Source organism: Sesamum indicum, linkage group LG1 (assembly GCF_000512975.1).
Source record: "Sesamum indicum cultivar Zhongzhi No. 13 linkage group LG1, S_indicum_v1.0, whole genome shotgun sequence".
NCBI classification, from domain to species: domain Eukaryota; kingdom Viridiplantae; phylum Streptophyta; class Magnoliopsida; order Lamiales; family Pedaliaceae; genus Sesamum; species Sesamum indicum.
Window position 1 is genome coordinate 8,570,643 of NC_026145.1, and position 19,716 is coordinate 8,590,358.

Consider the following 19,716-nt stretch of genomic DNA (forward strand, 5'->3'; position numbering starts at 1 on the left):
ATGAAAAAATAAAATTCCCTCTAAAAACCCTTCAAAAATTAATTTTAATAAAGAAAAATGAAAAACAAGAGAGAAATAAAAAGGGAAAAAATAGAAATAAGGAAAAAGGAATTTTGGGGTAGAAAATGCAGTCACCAAACCTTAACAATTCTGATTAAAATCACTAATCATAGTTAGTTGAGTTAATTGAATTTACTAACCACACACAGACACACACAAGCACGCACAGAGTGTGTGTGGGTGTGTGTGAGTGCAGTGAAAAAGGAGACAACCAAACAAATGCGGTTGTAGAGAGAGAGAGTAACAAATCAAGGCGTCTATTAAAGCTGTTTCTTGGAATCCCGCAACGCCGTTTCTCTCACTTGGCCGCCTCAGTTTGATGTTCGTTGCCTACCCAGAGTGAGAAAGAAGGCAGGAAATTTGAAGAGGATAAATCTTTTCTTTGGTGGTTCTTTTTTTTTACTCGGGAGTCTCTTCGTTTGTTGAAGAAGAGCTGGTTTTCCGGCGGTTGTGTAACGGCGGAGGGTTTTAGTCCACGGTTACGGTGGTTTTTGGTCGATATTTTTACTGGGTTTATGTTATTTGCAGTGGTTAATTTAATTAAGGCATGTAAGTAAGTGAATTTAGCGTAGTGTTAATGGGGTGATGCATGGTGTATTCTCAATCTTTCTTCAGATACGAGCTTTGATTAAGGGTAAAAAAGATCCCAGTTCTTCTTTCCAGATAGAGAAGCAAAATTGGAGTGGTAATGGCAAATAGATGGTCTTTTTCTCAGCAGCAGAACAGCTGTTTTTCAGCTGAAGGTAATGTGCCTCCCTTTCTATGTGTGCTTGACCACCCCCCACCCCCTCGGCCGCTGTGTGTGTGTGTGTGTGCAGAAGTGTGTTTCTTTTCTTAGTTACTTCTGGGAAGTGATTTTGCTGTTTATTTTTATGGCGTGAAATTTAAGGAGGTGGAAGGAAGGATCTGTTGTATGGGGAGTTATGGAAGGCTTGTGCAGGTCCATTGGTGGATGTTCCAGTAGTTGGAGAAAGAGTTTACTATTTTCCACAAGGTCATATGGAGCAAGTAAGTTTTGGTTGAAATACCTTGTTTAATTTTCGAAAAAATGGAATTTTGGAGGATATTTTTGGTTCAGATCTTTGTGTGGAAAAGCTCTTGAATTTCCATGTTGTAGGATTCTTTTTGGGTTTGCTTTGATGTTTGAATATATGCTGTTTTTGCTGTTTTCTAGTTGGAGGCTTCCACCAATCAAGAACTGAATCAGAGGAAACCAATGTTCAATCTGCCCCCAAAGATTCTTTGTCGTGTTTTTGACATTCAGCTACTGGTATGCTCCCATTCTAGTTCATTTTTCTAGTTTTTAGTATGATTTCTGAAACTAGTGAATACTATGATGAAGTTGCAGGAAATTGGGGTGTTCTTGATTGATTCACTCTGTTTGGCTTCACAATTAAAGAAGTACAGTTGTAATTAGAAGTTGAAGAGTGAGTAACTTGTGAAAATTTCTCCTATGTAGGCCGAACAAGATACTGATGAAGTTTATGCACAAATTACTTTGATGCCTGAAGCAGATGTAAGAATTTATGTAGTCTTCCTGATTTTACTTTAGGAAAATAATGCTGATTCTTTCTTAGTTCATAATTGAATTTTTATGGTTAAACTATTTTTAGCAACCTGAACCAACAAGTCCTGATGACGCCCCCGATGAGCCCCCTAGACCTGTAGTTCACTCATTTTGCAAGGTGTTGACAGCCTCTGATACAAGCACCCATGGTGGATTCTCAGTCCTTAGGAAGCATGCTAACGAGTGCCTCCCTTCATTGGTATGATTCCGTTTTTCTCCTTGATGCTCATCTTTTCTAATTTCATCCCTTGGGTCCATATGTACTTGTTTTTTCTGAATAACTTTCGTCGTATTTTCATCATGGCTGTTTTGTGCATCAGGATATGACCCAGCAGACGCCAACTCAGGAACTGATAGCCATGGATCTGCATGGGATTGAATGGCATTTTAAGCACATATTTCGAGGTGACCTTATGTGTATATATTTACTTTTCTAATATGAAATAATTTGTTTTCTCTAGATCTTGTTATAGATTTATCAATCTAATATGAAAGAATTGGTTAACAATGAACGCCAATAAATGGGGCATGTGAGTGGTCAAATATATGATAAATAAGATACGTAAGTTCCTTGCCTGGTAGTTGACATGTAACCAATGCACATAAAACAGGTCAGCCTCGAAGGCATTTGCTCACAACGGGATGGAGTACATTTGTTACTTCAAAGAGACTAGTTGCTGGGGATTCTTTTGTGTTTCTTAGGTACCAATGCTTCACTTACACAACCCCATGATATATGATGTCTCTCAAAAATGTTGTTTCCGTATTCAAACTTGACATTGCACAACTTTATTGTTTTTTAGGGGAGAGAGTGGGGAGTTACGTGTCGGGGTTAGGCGCCATGCTCATCAACAGAGTTCAATGCCATCGTCGGTGATTTCAAGTCAGAGCATGCACCTGGGAGTGCTTGCAACGGCATCTCATGCTGTTTTAACTCGAACTCTGTTTGTTGTTTATTACAAGCCAAGGTTTGATGTATTGTTCTCCTTTTATGCTACCTGGATGAGGTTTCTCCATGGCCAGACATTTTCGGATTATAATCTTGTATATGCACTTTTGAACCTTATAGAACAAGTCAGTTCATCATAGGACTGAACAAATATCTAGAAGCTGTTAGCCGCAAATTTGGAGTTGGGATGAGATTCACGATGCGCTTTGAGGGGGAGGATTCTCCCGAGAGGAGGTTTTTTCAGTATACATTAGCTGATTCTTTTACTCATTCTCCTTTCAGAAAATGGCAGCCTGAATTGCTAAGATTTCTCTATTCATTTCCTGAGCAATCAGGTTTTCAGGTACAATTGTTGGGGTGGAGGATATTTCTCCTCACTGGGAAGATTCTAAATGGCGATCTTTGAAGGTCAGTGTATTTGCTAATATCCTTTGCTGGCATCTCAACGTTACTATTCAAAGACTGAAATTTTTTCCCATTTCTCCCAATATTCCTAGGTCCAATGGGATGAACCTGCATCCATTCCAAGACCAGAAAGGGTTTCTCCTTGGGAGATAGAACCATTTTCAGTGTCTGTCCCCACCAGCCTGGTTCAGCCACCAACAATGAAGCATAAGAGACCCCGTCCTCGTGTTGAAATCCCAGTTTCTGGTTGGATTTGGCATTCAAAATACTTTTCTTTTGTGCATTCTCCTTTTGGGTCAATAATTTAGAGCTAGTTTATTTGTTATTACAATGACTGTAGAGGCAGGATGGCAATCTTCACCTCGTGTAAATGCTTCTCCAAATCTGATTGCTGATGAGACGGAAGAAAACAGAAGTGCATCAGCTTTGTCTGTTATTTCAAACCAGTCGGCTCCAAACTCGGCAAAACTGAGTAATAGCCCTGTTCCTTGCCAGAAGGAAAGTAAATCAGATACCGTTGCAACATGCAGATTGTTCGGGGTCGACTTGAACAGTCCTTCACTAGTGCCTCCTCATGAGAACGCTTCTCTAAAACCAGCCGATGCACCACAAGATGCTGAAGTATATATTCCAAGTGTGCTGTTATCAGGTGATTTGGAGCAGAAATCTAGTGTTTCGAGGGATTCAAAAGAACCACCGAAGAAAGGCCAGTTGCAAGTTCCAACAAAGGATGTTCAGAGCCGACAGAGTCACTCCACCAGAAGTCGCACCAAGGTATTTGATGAGTCACTCAAAGGTTGAATTTGGATCTTATTTTCTTAATAAAGGTTACAACAGTAACTGAGAAATAATAATTGCCTTGAACGACAAATTAACCGAATTTGTGTATTTGGCACAAATAAGGTACAAATGCATGGGGTTGCAGTTGGTCGTGCAGTGGACTTGACCACATTGAACGGGTATGATGAGCTTATAACCGAACTTGAAGAAATGTTCGAAATTAAGGGAGAGCTACGGCCCCGAAATAAATGGGAAATCGTCTTTACAGACGATGAAGGAGATACGATGCTTGTGGGAGACGATCCATGGCCGTAAGTAGATGACATTTGATTGAAATCATCATTTTAAACTAGTTCGTTCATGTGCTTGACAATGTACAATCTTTGTGCAGAGAATTCTGCAACATGGTTCGAAGAATTTTCATCTGTTCTAACCAGGACGTGAAGAAAATGAAAGGAAGCAAGCTCCCCTTACCATCTGCAGAATGTGAAGACTAAATCAATCTTGTCTGCTGCTTCCCTTTCGTTATACCTCTTTTCCTTGTTTGAAGTCTATTTTCGTTTTCAAGAAACGGAGCCAGTTTTGTTCTGCTGGAAATTGCGTGAACACTATTTGGTTTGTGGCGGGACGACCCTTAGTTTATCCGCTTAATAATCATAGAGACTAGTTTTGCGAATACTTTGATGGACGATTATCAGGGCAACTATCCAAGTAGGCTTTAGATTCTGTTCATATTAGGGGGGGTGTTCCTGGTGTAATCGGGACGAGACTAAGACCGTCTCATCCTCTACATGTAAATATACCTGTGTCTGATTTCTGGTACTGAAATTAGAGGCTTTTCTTGCATGTGAATCTGTAATGGTTCATTCAAGCAAAAGAGTACTGTTGATGCTGATTTTCATGGATGTGCATAAATTTTCTTCATCTGTATTGTTATGTCTCTCTGAGGTGACTCGATTTGTCTGAACTGATTGTCCTCTTGACTGTTGAGTTTCACTAATGTTCCACTTTTCTGAGATGGTATTGGACTATCTTTTATTTTATTTCACATATACACGTAGACGTCAGGTGATAGTAATTTTTATGACGTGTATATTAAATTTTTTAATTAAAATAGTCTTAATATTTTTTCCTAGGGACAAGCCCACTATTTCATCAATTAGGCTATTCTAGGAAAATATGCAATATTAAATAATTTAGCTATAAAAAATCAAATAAAAATTAATATTTGAATTTTAAACATTATTTTTTTAAAAAATAACATTATACAATCAGCATAAGATTAAGTTTAGTTAAGTGAAGGTCTGAATAATGGGTATATGAAAGATATTATGGGCCTGAGCAGATTAAAATCCAAATTTTGGGCCGAATTTGGAAGCACAAAATCATATTGGGCCAAGCAGTCTTTCTTGCTCAATCAAACACGGGTCAGAAATGTGAATGCTCCACCAACCCGATTCGGATCCATTTACTGTAATTCAGCTCCCTTTCTTGTGCAGAAAGCAGAGCATAACCTTGAGTCATCGAGGAAAAACCCTCAGAAATTTTGGGGAAAATACAGAAGTAGAGAGAGAAAGTAAGAGAGAGAGAGAGAGAGATGGATCCGAAAATCACCGAGGTGTCGCAAGTCTTCGAGCGATTCAAAGCGGCATTTGTACGGAAGGATTTTGATACTTGTACCAGCCTACTCTCCCAGCTCAAGGTACGGCCTCAATTTCTCAGAAATTCATAATATTTGTTTTCCGTTAATGGTTTATTGAAACTGGAGATCGTTAACTGCTCGCTCTTATCCGTTGTGATATACTGTGATTAAATAGTGTTACCTGATTGAAAGCCCTAGTTTTTCTCTTCGTTTTATACGTATTTGGATTTTGGATAAGTTGAAATGACTGATAGGGAATCGAGTTATGTGCCGTTCACGACATATTTACCTGTCCAGTAATAAGAATTGTTGGTAAGATGTGCGGAGGAATTTAGATCCGTAGATTTGACTTGTTTTTCATTTTTGATAGTGCCATTATGAATCTGTGAAATTGAAGAGGCAATTTCGAGTTTTTCTGAGAGGTGGAGTGAAGTCCACGGCTTCAAGTTTGAAGGAAGTAGATGGCTTATGCCAGAAATCATAGAAAAGAAAATGGGGTTTGTTCGATAAGTCCTTCTGTATTTGAGCTGGCACTTAATTAAATCTAACTCAAAAAACTCCTAATCATATGATATTTAGGTGCCGAAAGTTCTTGTCAGCCTTTGTTTCTTGTCCTCTGGAGACATGGGGATAAAGGGAAATGGTGGAGGAGCAAAAAGTGGATGCTTAAAAATTTTCTTATTGTAAATGAACTAATGGAATGGAAAGAAAGTCTCTGCAACCAAAATTGATGAAAATAATTACTGAGAACTAGGACATGGTTCTCTGTGGTCATTTGAGAAGTTAGTAATTCTATATGCTCAAATGGGAAATGTTTAAGTTTGGTTTCGTGATAAATGACTTAGAGGAAAGAAAGAAGTCTCTGAGAGGGAGGTAGTATTTGATCTTTTTCAATTTAGGCCTGAAGAAGGGCTATGGTAGAGAAGATGAGAAAACTCAGAATCCATGTAGTTGACCTAGATTAGTGTGGACTATGGATTCTGTTTTGTTGGTTTCTTAGCTACTAGTCTCGACTTGGTGGATGTGTGAGTTGAACTTTGTTCTGTTTGTATGGGAAAGTTATAAATGTTTGAAACCTAACTTGAGATTGATGTCTGTTGGTGTATGCTGCTACTGATTATATACTTGTTCTTGTAGGTTTTACTGACGGGTTTCAAGAGTTTACCTCCATTATTTGAAGAAACACCAAATGCCATCCATGAATTAACACTAGCAAGTAAATACTAATTTTTAACTGTGTGATATCTTTTTGATAGTTCTTATTATTACCTTTGAGGGTATTTTCTTCCTTTCCCTAAATTTGACCATTTTCAGGGGACATATATGAGCATGCAGTTGTTCTCAGTGTGAAGACTGAGGACCAGGATGCTTTTGAGAGGGACTTTTTCCAACTGAAGCCTTACTATACAGATTCTCGGTAATTATCCATGTCTAGTAGTTGCTCTTTCAATGTGTTGTATTGACTACTACTGTTGCCAAGAAAAGGCTGGGAATTGTGTTCATATTTGTTGTTCAAGATCTTGTTCCACATTTGATTATATATGTTTACTTCTACAAACTTCGTTTAGTCTTGTTACCATGTTTTTATTTCTCCTTGAAGAACATTTTATGAATGATACTTTTTTACACAGTGCAAGTACATATGGCTAATTGCTAATGCTTGTATGAAGAAAGAAGATTCAAGTATATTTAAATTTCACATTAGCTTATTTAGTGTTGCTTGAACCGTAGAAAACTGTACCACAATTTAACTATTCTTACTGAGCCTCTCTCTGAAAACAAATAAGAACTGGGACACTAGTTTTTCTGAGGTGAAGACTGAAGACAGTGCTTGGGGACAGTGTCAACATTGAATGATGACTAGAGACTTTTGACATGTAAATTCTCTTATACCCATCAGGATACAAGCTTGGATTATATGAATTACTATGCCATTTTGCTGTATCAGATATCATCGATCATATTGTATTATTATGCTGGTTTCTCTCATAGAAGACCATTTGATTATATTTGCTTTAGAGTTGCATATTTGGTGAAAAGACAATGTTTATGACCGTTCTTATTTCATGTGATTGAGCAGTGGTCGTCTCCCACCGTCCCCCCAGGAGTATCCCATTTTAGGTCTTAACCTCCTGAGGCTCCTAGTGCAAAACAGAATTGCTGAATTCCACACTGAGTTGGAGTTACTTTCTCCTAGTGCTTTGGATAATCCTTGTATCAAGCATGCAGTTGAACTGGAGCAATCCTTCATGGAAGGAGCTTATAACCGCGTGTTGAGTGCTAGACAGACTGTACCTCATGAAACATATGTTTATTTCATGGACTTACTAGCCAAGACAGTCAGGTATAAGTTTTATGTTGGTTCTCACTGCTGTACGATCAACATTATACACATATAACTGTTCCTTTATATGTAGATCACTTCTCTTGGTGGTTCAAGTTAATGTTGCCACAATGTTCAGACTAGCTTCTACTTTTTCCCAATTTAAAAGACGTGAACTGGCTTTACTCTAGGTCCTTCACCTGTTTAGCATTTGTGCCAGGGTTTATTTGACCTGAAATAAGGGTCGTCTCTTATAATTCATGCTGTGTGATTACTGCAAGGTATGATTAGAACAGTGTGTGCATGGTATTTTTCTGATTAGATTTTGTAACTCTCTTCCCTTTCACTGCATTACTCTGACATGTAAAAGGGCAGGAAATAGAAATTCAAGTAAGAGAGTATCTCATAAGCATGCATTTATGTTATAAAAGGTTGGTTGATTAGTCTGAATTGCTTCGAGATTTCTGCTTTGCCTTTCAACTTTCTGTCCTAGTTTTTTCACCTAAACATCTCTTTAGATTTTTTCTTCTCTTCTTTTAGCTGTAACTTTTGGGCTCATTGGTTAAACAAATTTATATCAGTCATTGACTTAAATTGCCAAATCATGCTGCCTTCTCTCAATGTGCTAAAACACGTTCTTGACCTGGTTCGGACTTGTTTATTTGGCTGTCATTGGTAGAGATGAGATAGCTGGATGCAGTGAAAAGGCTTATGACTCTCTTTCATTGAATGATGCTCGGCAAATGCTGCTATTTTCTTCAGACAAAGAATTACTTGAATATATTAATGAGGTAAAACTTCTCATACTTTGTTTCTTTTCCCTACTTGCTACTCACCCTGCTTAATCCCTTTGTCCTTCCATGCACATCTCACTTTACTGGTGATTTTACGGGATTTGTATAGGAGTACCTCCCACTTGGATTTAAAGTTTTTTTCACTATTATCTTCTTGCTATTTGAATATCAGAGCATTTAAAATCATTTTGATATTGGGAAATTGCAGGAGCACCCTGAGTGGGAGATCAAGAACGGGTCTGTCTTTTTCCAAAGAGCTAAAGAATCAGTACCTTGCAAGGAGATCCCATCTTTGCAGCTGATCAACCAGACACTCAGTTACGCAAGAGAGTTGGAGCGAATTGTGTAACGGATGTGCCTTCCCCCTAATATTTGTTCTTCCTTCTGTTTTTAATCTTCTCAAGTGGTGTTGCTTTCATGGAGGTTTCTTAACTAGCAGGATAATGGTGATGGAAATTATTTCATAGTTGATGAAGAAAATCACTGTGTATTCACTCGGTCATTTTCAGAACTGGCTGGCTGGAAGTACTACATTTGCTTTAATTAATTCTTCAAACTGTGGTACCATTGATCAGCTGCCTTCTTATTTTGCCCAAGAATACCTCTTTTAGTCCCAAGAGGAGCTAAAAGAGCTCCGTGCCCCTTTAATGTCTCTATGAAGTATATAAGGAAGTTGCTAGTGAAAATATTGAGTTGGTGTTATTTTACCATTGAATTTAAATTCCAGGATTTGGTTAGATATTTGGTAATTTGAAGATTCAGGGTTCCTGGGTTGGACAGAATTTGGGTTTGTGGAAATGTGGGATCGGTCCGTTGAGGGTCTTATGAATTCGAGATAGGACCTGGTTTTATACTTGTTAGACCCACTCCATAATTTGAAAGTTACCTTTTACAATTTTCTATTATGAGAAGAAAATTTAAACAAATTAATTAGTTATGACTTCTTAAATTTATATTTTAATCTTGTATTAATTAAGATTATATTTGGATTGATATATTTGAATTTGGCAAAATAAGTTCAAATGACGAATTTGAAATCCATCAATGTTTTGTTTTCAAATTTAAAGTGGAATATCTGATTTTTTTTAATTTAAAACTATCCAAATAAATTTTAGAAATTCTTATTAGAATTTAAAATTCATCATTCCAAAGTTACCAAACAATTTGGACAATTCACTGAGGTCAATTTAATTGCTGCAGCGGATCTATATTTTTGTCCAACTTACAGAAAGTTACTGAAATGTTACCCAGGAAATGCAGCAGACCAAAAGCACGTGTAATATGAATGTAAAAAGCATTAGTGCTGCAGAGCAATTTCCAAATATAAACACGGATGACAGTACCATGTCCACCCAGATCATATTCAGCAAAATGCTATATGTCATAAATTAAGGCAAAATATCCCATTTTAAGAGGGATATAGAGCCATCTTACCCGCTCTACGTACCATCTCTACTCCTAGGCGATAAAAGATTGCTCAAAATGACAACAATAAGTAGTATTTGACACACACATCCTAAGACTGAAACGGTAAGATTTGATTAATTTTGTTGACTAAAATACTAATGTGAATCAGAGGTTTTCTGTCACTAGAAGTTACGTTAAGCCATGTAACTCAGTTAGCAGCCCCCATGCCAAAAACTCATTGGCTACTCTGTGTGATCTGCTTGGCCAAGGTGTTGAGCATCATCACCTGAGTGTCGATCATCCTGACCGCACCTTGGATCCTCTTGTCGAGGAAGTTCACCAAGCCTCTCCTGCAAGATCAAACCCCAGTGACTTGCCAGTAGAATTTTTGTCATAAAAATGCCCACCAGAATGGTATATCCTAGTCCCTTTGGGGACTTTAGTATAGGATAACCGAGCAACAAAGAATTATGCATACAGGTGAATATTATACTTTGCTAAATGAACCCCAAAAGTAACGATAGTAAGTAGCCCAATCGTTATAAGGATAACTAGCACCAAGCAAATGCCAAGCAACATCAGGAGCTTGATCAAGTACCCATTATACCTTAAGAGATGCATTCTGCGCGAGGAGGTGCTCATACTCGCCCCTTATATGAGCCAGTTCTGCCCTGAGGGAAGCATTTTCTTCTTTCAAAGTTTCAGCACGGCGGGCCAGTTCATCACATTCTGCCTGAATCCCCACAGAAATACTGTGCCTTAGCCTGGTGCCTGTTCAATAAAGATGCAACAAAAGGGAACTAACAGTTAACTACCTGCTTGCGCAATCTGGACCGGCGAGCAGATTCCCTGTTTGACTGCTTTCTTCTCTGTCTTTTAAGTTCCCTTTCATCCTGAATTTACAGGAAATATATAGGTGGTCATGGTCACTAAATGAGATTAAATGTAACCCAGAATATTTCTTCTTCACGCACGGATATAGACTGTAGAACTATTGGGCTGGAGATTCTCAGTTGATGAGACACATTACATGCTAATCTCAACATAAACAAGAGAAAAAGTTTGCCTTTGCTCAGACTGGAGATAACTGGAATCTGTTTGTCATGTTCACATCTTCTCACCTTAAGGTCATCATACCACTAGACCAAATTACCCATCAAACTAGTCAAGCAAGAATCATTCAGAAAACCAAATCTGAATACTGGATGGCAATTCTACTTCCCAATGCTATTCCAATGAAATAAAATGAAATGGAAAATTGTTACTATTATGTGAATAAAAGAGAAAGAGAAACCTGTATCCAAAGCTGTGACTGTACGCCATCCCGTGATCCAGTGGGGACAATTCCTCCTTGAACTGGAGTAGAGGGCACCTTCCCATGCATTGCAGGAGCGGCAGATGTTGGGGTGGCAGCCCAGTAATCCATGCCAATATTTAAGTTAGTGGTGGGACCAGGAAAACCACCCACCACCCCTGCTGCTGTTATGGGCATGATAGCCATAGTCTGATTTACCACCGAATGTGGTGTAGCTGACCCTCCATTCTGGGAACTATGAGCAGCATGACCATTCTGAGATGGCTCATCTGCAGCAAAACATTATAACAAGGTTCAGAACAAAATGCACAAACTAGATTGAGACTTGAATAAACTAGAACTCCTGGAATCCAACCTGAATCCTGATGGCTACCGGATTTTCTTGGTGACTCCTGTCAAAATGTGACAGGCAAAGTTAAGAAGCAGGAAAGAAAAGATGGCATTTAGCTGTTAGTTGCATTTCATGTCCGTTATCTTGCCAAAGATCCCAGAGTAACCTTGCGAAGGAAAAGAGCAATCGTTTGATACAAATTCCAAGAGCATACATATTCAACCATTCAGTTTTCTTCTCGTCTCTACAAACCTCAATAGCGTTAGCAAGGAGAGACCAAGTTTGCATAGGAACAATCTGTTTCCCCACATTCTGCTTTTTCACCCATAGGTTCTATATGCTCTATATTTTTAAATTGAAAAAGAAGTCACACTTGCTAGTAATTAGTTATGACTACTATGCTGAACAACAACACATGAATGTGAAATATATCCTCAAGATTTTGCGACTCTGACTACTATGCTTTGCAGCAATATGAATGTTACATACATAATCAAAATGACATAATACCGGGACAGCTGGGGTTGTATTAGGATTTATTTTTTAAGATCTGCAATTTCCTTTTTGTCTTTTGCTCTCTCCATTCCAGAAGAGAAGAAAAGCATCACTCAGAAAACCACACAACTTGCCTAGTGTCTGATGCTAACATCTGTATGTTCTTTTTTCAATATATTCTTTTTCATTTTCAATAATCATGCTTCCGTGTAATCCAAATTTTCAATTATGTGAAATCAACAAAGATAGAATTTTAGGTGAATCTCCTGTCATATAGGTATACTGTGATAGCATCTAGCAACTTTACTTAATAAGGTGATTCAAACATCATGAGACAACCAGATAGCTAGATTTCATAAGAACAACTAGATGGTACTACTTTCCATAAAATGTGAAAATCTTCTATAAGTGCTGTGTTTGTTCCAGATACCAGCTGATTTCAAATGTTATACATATTAATTATACATTTAATTCACCAGTTTCAACATTTTCAGTATGGAGATTTAGGTGGATATCTCTACTGCTTATTGAAAATTATACTTCAAACAGTGTTTATGGTCAATATTCATTATCTTCTGTACTTTGAAAAGAAAATACTTATTTTTAACTGAATCCAAAAGGAATTTGGATACCTGTTCAGGAAGAAGCCAAACTACAGATATCCAACTAATTGTTAATCCAAGTCTCAATTCCAACAAAGTAAAATTTTGCAGGAAGTATCTCTTAAATGTACAACCATTATGTGTAGATGGATAGATAAAACTTTGCATAATTTTCATGCATGGGATATTATCTGTAACACACATGTAAAAGTGCACTGTGTAAAACTTACATTTTGAGAATTTATATCACTTCCTTCACATGAACCTTCACTTGCACTCTCAGCGCTGCAAATTAAACAGCAAATTCATTAATGAGTTATGGAATGTGTTAGCAACTCACACAAACCTGAGACAGCTTTATGTTTCCAGAAAATGATTAACACAAATAAACAGAATGTAGTTTCATCCACCAAATTATTTGGGTAAGCAATTAGAAGATGACTGAATAGGAGAAGCAACACCAATGGGATTATTTATTAGGTCAAGGAATTAAAAACAAGGGAGGAAAAGAATAAAAATAAACAAAAAGTATACTCTTACTATTTAAAAAATTCTTAAGAGCTTCAGATGACATGAAAAAACTATGAATAGCACAAAACTGTTTTATATCAAAGACAGATTTAAAAAATTTGCAAAGATGACGAGGGAGCATATTTAATTTACAACTGCACCTTCATATACTGCTAGTAAAAGTATATACATAAGTCATTTGCATCTTTTCACTTTACTAACACACCTTTTAGAACACACACCATTTGCAGATGAACCCAGTGTTTTTCCACTTTCATTATTCTTCCCGGTGATCATATTTAAACTGCCCAAACTTCGCTTGGATCTTTTGACAGGCAGTTTTTCCTTCCCCTCAGATGACTTGCCATCCACCTCCATATTTCCAGGGGTGTTACCCTACATGTAAGATTATGATTTTTCCCCAATTAGTTCATGGGAAATTAATGATAAGTACAAAATCAAGGAAAATGTATGAAAGGACGAAAGTAAATGCAAGTGCTGCAATGACTCACAGAGGCTTCAGCAACACCATTTGGAGAAGGCATAGCAAAGGGACTGAAAGGATAAGATCCCTGGTATAATTTAAAGGCAGAAAGATGTAAAAAGTTAGGGGAGTTTATAGAAAAGAAAAAGATCTGAGAATAGAGATTAAACACAAAATTTACTGAGAACATACCGGAGCCAAAGTTGGATGTGCATATATCCCTCCATGGGGGTACATGGCAACATAAGGATGCGGTGGGGTCCCATAGGGTGGAATAAATTGCTGCAATGTGCAGAATATAAGAAAGTCAGCCAAAAATTTAGACTCATAACATTTAATCAACCAAAATTTTGCAGGATAACAGTCAAACAACCTCATTAATAAGGAGACTAAAGTATGCAAGATGGATGTGCTTCACATACTAACTGCTGGATCAACTTCCAGTGATTGGATGTATTTTGTGTCTAAAAGAAGTCAAATTCCTGCTATAAGATTATAGTTGAAAACTACCTCAATATTTGGATTGACTCCAAATGTGGATTGTTATTTTTTTCTTTTCTCATTTTCTTTCTTTTCAGTAGATACTATAGCTCAAGTCATACTTTCCTCTAATTTTCTTAACACTGGTTGAGTCCATCTTTTTAAAACATTATATCAACCCTAAGTCGTGAAGTCTTCATTCTTAATAATCCTCTGACCCCTAAACCCCTAGAGAAAGAGTCCCTGTAAAGTTAGTTTCAGGTGAGATAGAGTATCACCCAGGGGTCCTGATATTCTGAACTTTTCACATCAGGCAACTCCAGCTTCTCTTTGATACTATTTAATCACCCATAAGATGTACAATTTTTCCTAGCTTCCTGCATTCTACCATCTTTCAGAAGAATAAATATTTATTTTGGATGCCTTAACTTTAACATTAGGATATAAAACACAGTACAATTTACAAATCTAAGTAAAAAGTACCCCAATTATGAATCTAGCCATGTTCATAACAAGCAGAAAACCGAGCTAGGGTTCAGCAATATCAAGCTACTTCAACTATCAACCAGTCACAATATAGATCATTGCAATTGGTTCTTTTAGATTTATCATTTTGTTTGCTAACATTTTCAACTTCAGAAGGTAAAGGGGTAATTCATGCTAATAATGGATCACAGAAATGCAAAATGTTTATACCTGAACTCCCCACATGTAGGGGTGTGCCTGTGCACTTGAAGCCAAGAATCCATGTGGAGGTATCGGAGAATACGCCTGCACTATATACACCCAATAAATAATATTCCAGTGTCATCGAGGGAAAGCAAGGTGGAACTCTTTCAGAAACTCTTAACCTGAAACCCAGTCCAATCTGCAGCAGCTGCACCAGAAGCTGCTGAATTCTGCTCCTGAGAATTCCCAAAATGAAACATTTTCAATTATGGAATAGCAAAACATAATATCATGAATCAGAAGTCTACACACAATTCACCTGTGGGGGAGGAGTTTTTGGCTCCTTTGCTTCTTTCCCCTCCTTAGAGGATTTATCCGCTTCACTATTTCCCATATTTAAGCTACAAGGCCTCCTCCAATGTAACTTTGATCATCCTGTTGACAGCCATATTGTAAATATAATCTAATCCTTGTATCAAAAAGTTAACATCATTGAGAAAAAGACAGAACGACGCATAAATAGACTCTGCAGGCGCGATAATTGCAATAAGTAATGACGCATAAGCAGAGCTCTTAAATTGAAAAAAGAATTCACCCTACTCAAATTCTCTGATAAAAATAACACTGGGGGCATATTCGATCATCAAATCAACAAGACCTGACAAAATCTCTTTTATGCTTCTTTTTTCTTTTATTAATATCCTCTAAACATAAACTCCAGCAAGAGCTTTTGAACTGGGAAATCAAATATTCAATAAATACATACTACATGAAGGATGAACTTTACCCAGTGAACAAAATACAAGAATACAAAAAGTACTTAAAGCTCAAAACGTTTCCATCGCAATGCACATAAATCAGCAGAATTATAGAGTTTATAAAACCTAAAGACAAAAATTAAAAAAATCTTCTCTAACAATACAAAAATGATACCGCAATGAATGAAGCCTATCTCAGCAAATACAATCCAGAATTAAGCTGCACAACAGCCCAACCACCACACCGCTCCCCTTAACTACAAACACAAATTCAAATAACTTTGCAATCAAACAAATTCCCTCCGAAACAGAGATTGAGCAACAAAAATGGGTCAATTTCAGGGATTTCTGTAAGTTTTGTGTGAATGACTGGGATAAGAGCAAGAGAGAGAAAGTTAGGGCTTTGTTCCTGGGATCGTCGACATGGCCGCGTCGTTGTCCCGAGGATTTGCAGAGAAAGAGGGGGAGAGCCGATGTGGTGTCCACCGTGGATTCGACTGGCTGATGATTGGATCATGCGAGTCGTGGACTGTTCGACGGTTGTGATTCAGTCGTTGATGCCGGGTCTAGTTTGTGGGTCGGATCACATGTCATAAGGTTAATACAGATCAGGACCTTAATTAAATTGGCATTGCTATAATGCACTGACCCGAATTTAATTTGGGTCTGGACCCGTATCCTGTTCGGATTAACCATTGACAATTGGGATTTGTTCAAGGGTAGCTGGAATATATATATATATATATATATATATATTTGTTTTGATAATTTAATGTCCTCTCCCGATATTTCGTATAATGATATATAGATTTCTTGTAATTTAAAAAATTATATGTAAATGCTTTCGATATTTATTTTTATTTAATAAATATATTTTTTAATTAGTTAGAATTCATTAAATTTATTGATTTTAGCAAAAAAAAAAAAACAAAAATTCATGTTACTCCGATTATCTTTTTACTAATTGCAGGTCAAATAAATTTGATAAATATTCACTAACGAGAGGATTTATTTGTAAGAACGAACAGTGGTCAGGCATAATAGATGTAATTTTTTAAATTATAAAAAATTTAGATATAATTATATCAAATCACAAGAGATGATGGTGCAATTATTATTTTTTTACGGGAATTAATTATAATATATATATATATATATCAATTATTAAGATTTATAATAAATTGTTTATTCTTAAAGTAGAAAAATATCAATTACTAAATTAGATAAATACTCATATCAATAGGATCGAAATAGTAATTTTATATTTTATAGTCACGTGATGTTAATTGAGCTGCTCAAATTAAACCTCAATGGCATAGTACAATATGTTGTGGGCTGTGATTTAACGTTAAATTAGGTTTTTCTCTTTTTCATTTTTTTTTTGTTTTTTTCCCCTATTCAGACCATATTTATTCATATATCAAATAAAATTCTGGATAAATTTACAATGAGCTCTAATGAAATTTAATACAATTATAAATACTCTTATTATTATTTAAAAAATTATTAATATTTCCTGATATTAATGATCGTCTAACAATTAATCCAATTTCATTAATTTTTTATTGTATACTAATCAAAATGCTATTCTTGACTATAAATCATAATTTTATTTATTTTAAAAAAATTAATTTTTTGAGATTAAGTGGATAATTTTTTATTTTTAAAAATTTTTTCATCTACCTCGTTCGTATTTTTTCATATACTTAAAAAATTAAAAAAATATAGTAAAGATAAAATTAATAATTCAAAATATTCATCTTAAGGATTATACAAATTCATCATATATTAGAAGTAATTATAGTTTTTAAATAATAAAAAAATATTTATAATTATATCAAATTTAAAAGGAATTTATCGTAATTTGTCCTAAAATTAATCCAAAAAAAATCTCATAAATTGTATAAAGCTTGGGGAGCAGATTGTAATACTATAAAACCTATGGGCCTAATTGGAATAACAGTAAAGAGCAGGGAACCTCACTTGGGGCAAAATTGCAATAGCGGCAAATAGAAAAAGAGCAAAAAAAGAGGCATACATACAGAGGTGGTATCAGTATCAGAACCTGACTTCTTCGACCGCGAAAACCCTTCCTCCGCCATCTCCCCCACTCTCTCATTCTCGCTCTACCTCCGCAGAAAATGTCGGACGAAGACGAGAAAGCGGGCTCAATTGACCTGGCCCGGCCCGAAGAGGAAGCTCTCCGCCTCAAGACCTTAGCAGAGGAAAAATACACTTCGGGGAACCTTAAATCCGCCGTGAAGTATGCTAAGCGCGCGCACAAGCTCCATCCATCCCTTGACGGCCTGTCGGAAATGCTCACTGCCTTCAAAATTCTCCGCACCGCCGCCAAGCCAGGTTCCGGGAGCAGCTCCGGCGCTCAGAATTCAACTCCGGACTACTACAAGATTCTGCAGGTGGAGCCGTTTTCACACATCAATACAATTAAGAAGCAGTACAAGAAGCTGGCGTTGGCCCTGCACCCCGATAAAAACCCGTTTGTGGCGTCGGAGGAGGCGTTTAAGTTGGTGGCGGAGGCGTCGCGGGTGCTATCGGATAAGATTAGGCGGAAAGAGTATGACTTGAGGCTTAGGATTGCTATGCAGTCGAAAGCTGCTGAGGAGGTGGGGTTGGGGATGGAGGGGTCGGCGGAGACATTTTGGACGGCGTGTTCGACTTGTCGGTTGTTGCATCAGTTTGGGCGGAAGTATTTGGGGCATAATTTGATGTGTCCTAGGTGTAAAAAGACTTTTAGGGCGACGGAGGTCGAGGAGGATAGTAATAATGGGGGACATATTGAGATGAATGAGGGGAGTGAAGCAGGGCAGACAAGGGTGAGCACCAGGATTCGTGAGAGGGTTGCTAAAGGTGGTAATTTGGGGATTGTGGAGAAATGTGGTTTGGGGGTGAAGAGGAAAATCAGTAGTGTGGGGGAGGTTTTAGAGAGATCGAGGATGAAAATGGCGAGAAAAGTGATTGATGATGATGATGGTCTATTGAAGGATTTGAAGTTGAAGAGAGTGGCTGATGACGATGATGGTCTACTGAAGGATTTTAAGTTGAAGAGAGTGGAGAAATTTCAAAAGTCTGGAGAACGTGATGGCCGTGGTAATGATGGATTGAAGCTGAGAAAAGTGGAAAATTTGGTAGTGCAGGATGGAGGTGGATATCGAGGGAGTAGGGATACAGGTGTAATAAATGAATTGAGGTTGAGGAGAGTTGGGGGGAAGGTGAGACATGGGGTCGAGAAGGCATCTAAGAGTGGTGGGGTTGAGACAGTGGAAAGCGAGAGAACCAAGAGAGCAAAAGCTAGGGAAGAAGAGACTATGACATTGTCTGAAATGCAGATGTTGGTCAAGAAGAAGAAGAAGCTGGGTGATCGAAAGTTGGCAATGAAACAGAAGGAAGTTAATGCTGAGCAGTTGAAGCCAAAGGAAAAGGAGGGAGAAAATGAGAAGGAAGAGGAGAGTGAGAAGGAGAAAGAGGAGAGGGATGAGAACAGGGAGAAGGAGGACGGGAAGGAGAGAGGTGAAGAGAGGGAGAAGGAGAAGGGGAAAGACAAGGAGACAGAGGAGGAGGGGAGTAAAGAGGAGAAGGAGGAGGAGAATAAGGAAAAGGAAATGGTGAGCTTGAGGGAGAAGACATATAGTCGGAGAGTATCAAAGGATAGGAATTTGGAAGTTGTCAAACGAACATCGAAGAATCTTCAAAATTCGGAGATGGAGAGGGATAGATCATCAGAAGAAGGTAATTTGGAGGTATTGCCTGTGGAGAAGGAAATGGAGGACATGAGGGATGTATTGCTGGTGGAGAAGGAGAAGGAGGATGGGAACGAGAAGGGAAAGGAAATGGCGGACATGAGGGAGGCATTTCTTGTGGAGAAGGAGACAGGGAGTGGGAACAAGGAGGAAAAGGAAATGGAACAAATAAGGGAGAAGAGGGAAAGGCGAAGAGTTTCTAAGTATGGGAATTTGGATACTGTGAAAAGAAAAACATCAAAGAATCATGTGGATTCAGATGTTCAGAGGCTTATCACTAAGAAAAAGGGTAATTTGGAGATAGTGCCAGTGGAGGATTCAGAGTTTCACGATTTTGACAAGGATAGAAGGGAGAGGAGCTTTAAGAAAGGACAAGTGTGGGCGGTC

At 37.6% G+C, this 19,716-nt stretch overlaps 4 protein-coding genes across 7 annotated transcripts in view; 3 read left to right on the forward strand and 1 right to left on the reverse strand.

Annotated features, from left to right (window-relative positions):
• Positions 219-4,691, forward strand: LOC105159235 (auxin response factor 9). Of its 4 annotated transcripts, none has more exons than XM_011076235.2 (15): positions 219-609; positions 724-803; positions 950-1,068; positions 1,235-1,330; positions 1,520-1,576; positions 1,674-1,826; positions 1,948-2,032; positions 2,239-2,329; positions 2,431-2,595; positions 2,697-2,810; positions 2,912-2,984; positions 3,074-3,227; positions 3,322-3,755; positions 3,885-4,072; positions 4,153-4,691. In XM_011076235.2, exons 2-15 carry the CDS (start codon positions 749-751, stop codon positions 4,256-4,258), a joined length of 1,890 nt encoding a protein of 629 aa, XP_011074537.1. In that variant the 5' UTR covers positions 219-609; positions 724-748; the 3' UTR covers positions 4,259-4,691. The 4 variants fall into 4 exon arrangements, with proteins under 4 accessions (XP_011074537.1, XP_011074547.1, XP_011074555.1 ...); XM_011076245.2 differs by having other exon boundaries at positions 219-605; XM_011076253.2 differs by having other exon boundaries at positions 219-554; positions 676-803.
• LOC105159257 (26S proteasome non-ATPase regulatory subunit 8 homolog A) lies at positions 5,263-9,227 on the forward strand. The gene is made up of 6 exons (XM_011076265.2): positions 5,263-5,463; positions 6,541-6,619; positions 6,718-6,820; positions 7,484-7,747; positions 8,406-8,517; positions 8,729-9,227. Exons 1-6 carry the CDS (start codon positions 5,359-5,361, stop codon positions 8,867-8,869), a joined length of 804 nt encoding a protein of 267 aa, XP_011074567.1. The 5' UTR covers positions 5,263-5,358; the 3' UTR covers positions 8,870-9,227.
• On the reverse strand, positions 9,798-16,160 carry LOC105159270 (bZIP transcription factor 16). The gene is made up of 13 exons (XM_011076291.2): positions 15,747-16,160; positions 15,133-15,248; positions 14,996-15,049; positions 14,841-14,915; positions 13,857-13,946; positions 13,693-13,752; positions 13,407-13,576; positions 12,901-12,955; positions 11,598-11,634; positions 11,222-11,511; positions 10,743-10,820; positions 10,535-10,660; positions 9,798-10,277 (listed from the first exon to the last, which is right to left on the reverse strand). The coding sequence occupies exons 2-13, from the start codon at positions 15,205-15,207 to the stop codon at positions 10,170-10,172; spliced, it is 1,218 nt and encodes a 405-aa protein (XP_011074593.1). The 5' UTR covers positions 15,208-15,248; positions 15,747-16,160; the 3' UTR covers positions 9,798-10,169.
• Positions 17,603-19,716, forward strand: part of LOC105161822 (E3 ubiquitin-protein ligase BRE1A) — a 2,823-nt gene continuing 709 nt past the window's right edge. Inside the window, 1 exon segment of the mRNA XM_011079641.2 lies at positions 17,603-19,716. This exon segment is cut by the window's right edge and continues 5 nt beyond it. Within this exon segment, the coding sequence (XP_011077943.2) occupies positions 17,713-19,716 (2,004 nt within the window). The 5' untranslated portion in view covers positions 17,603-17,712.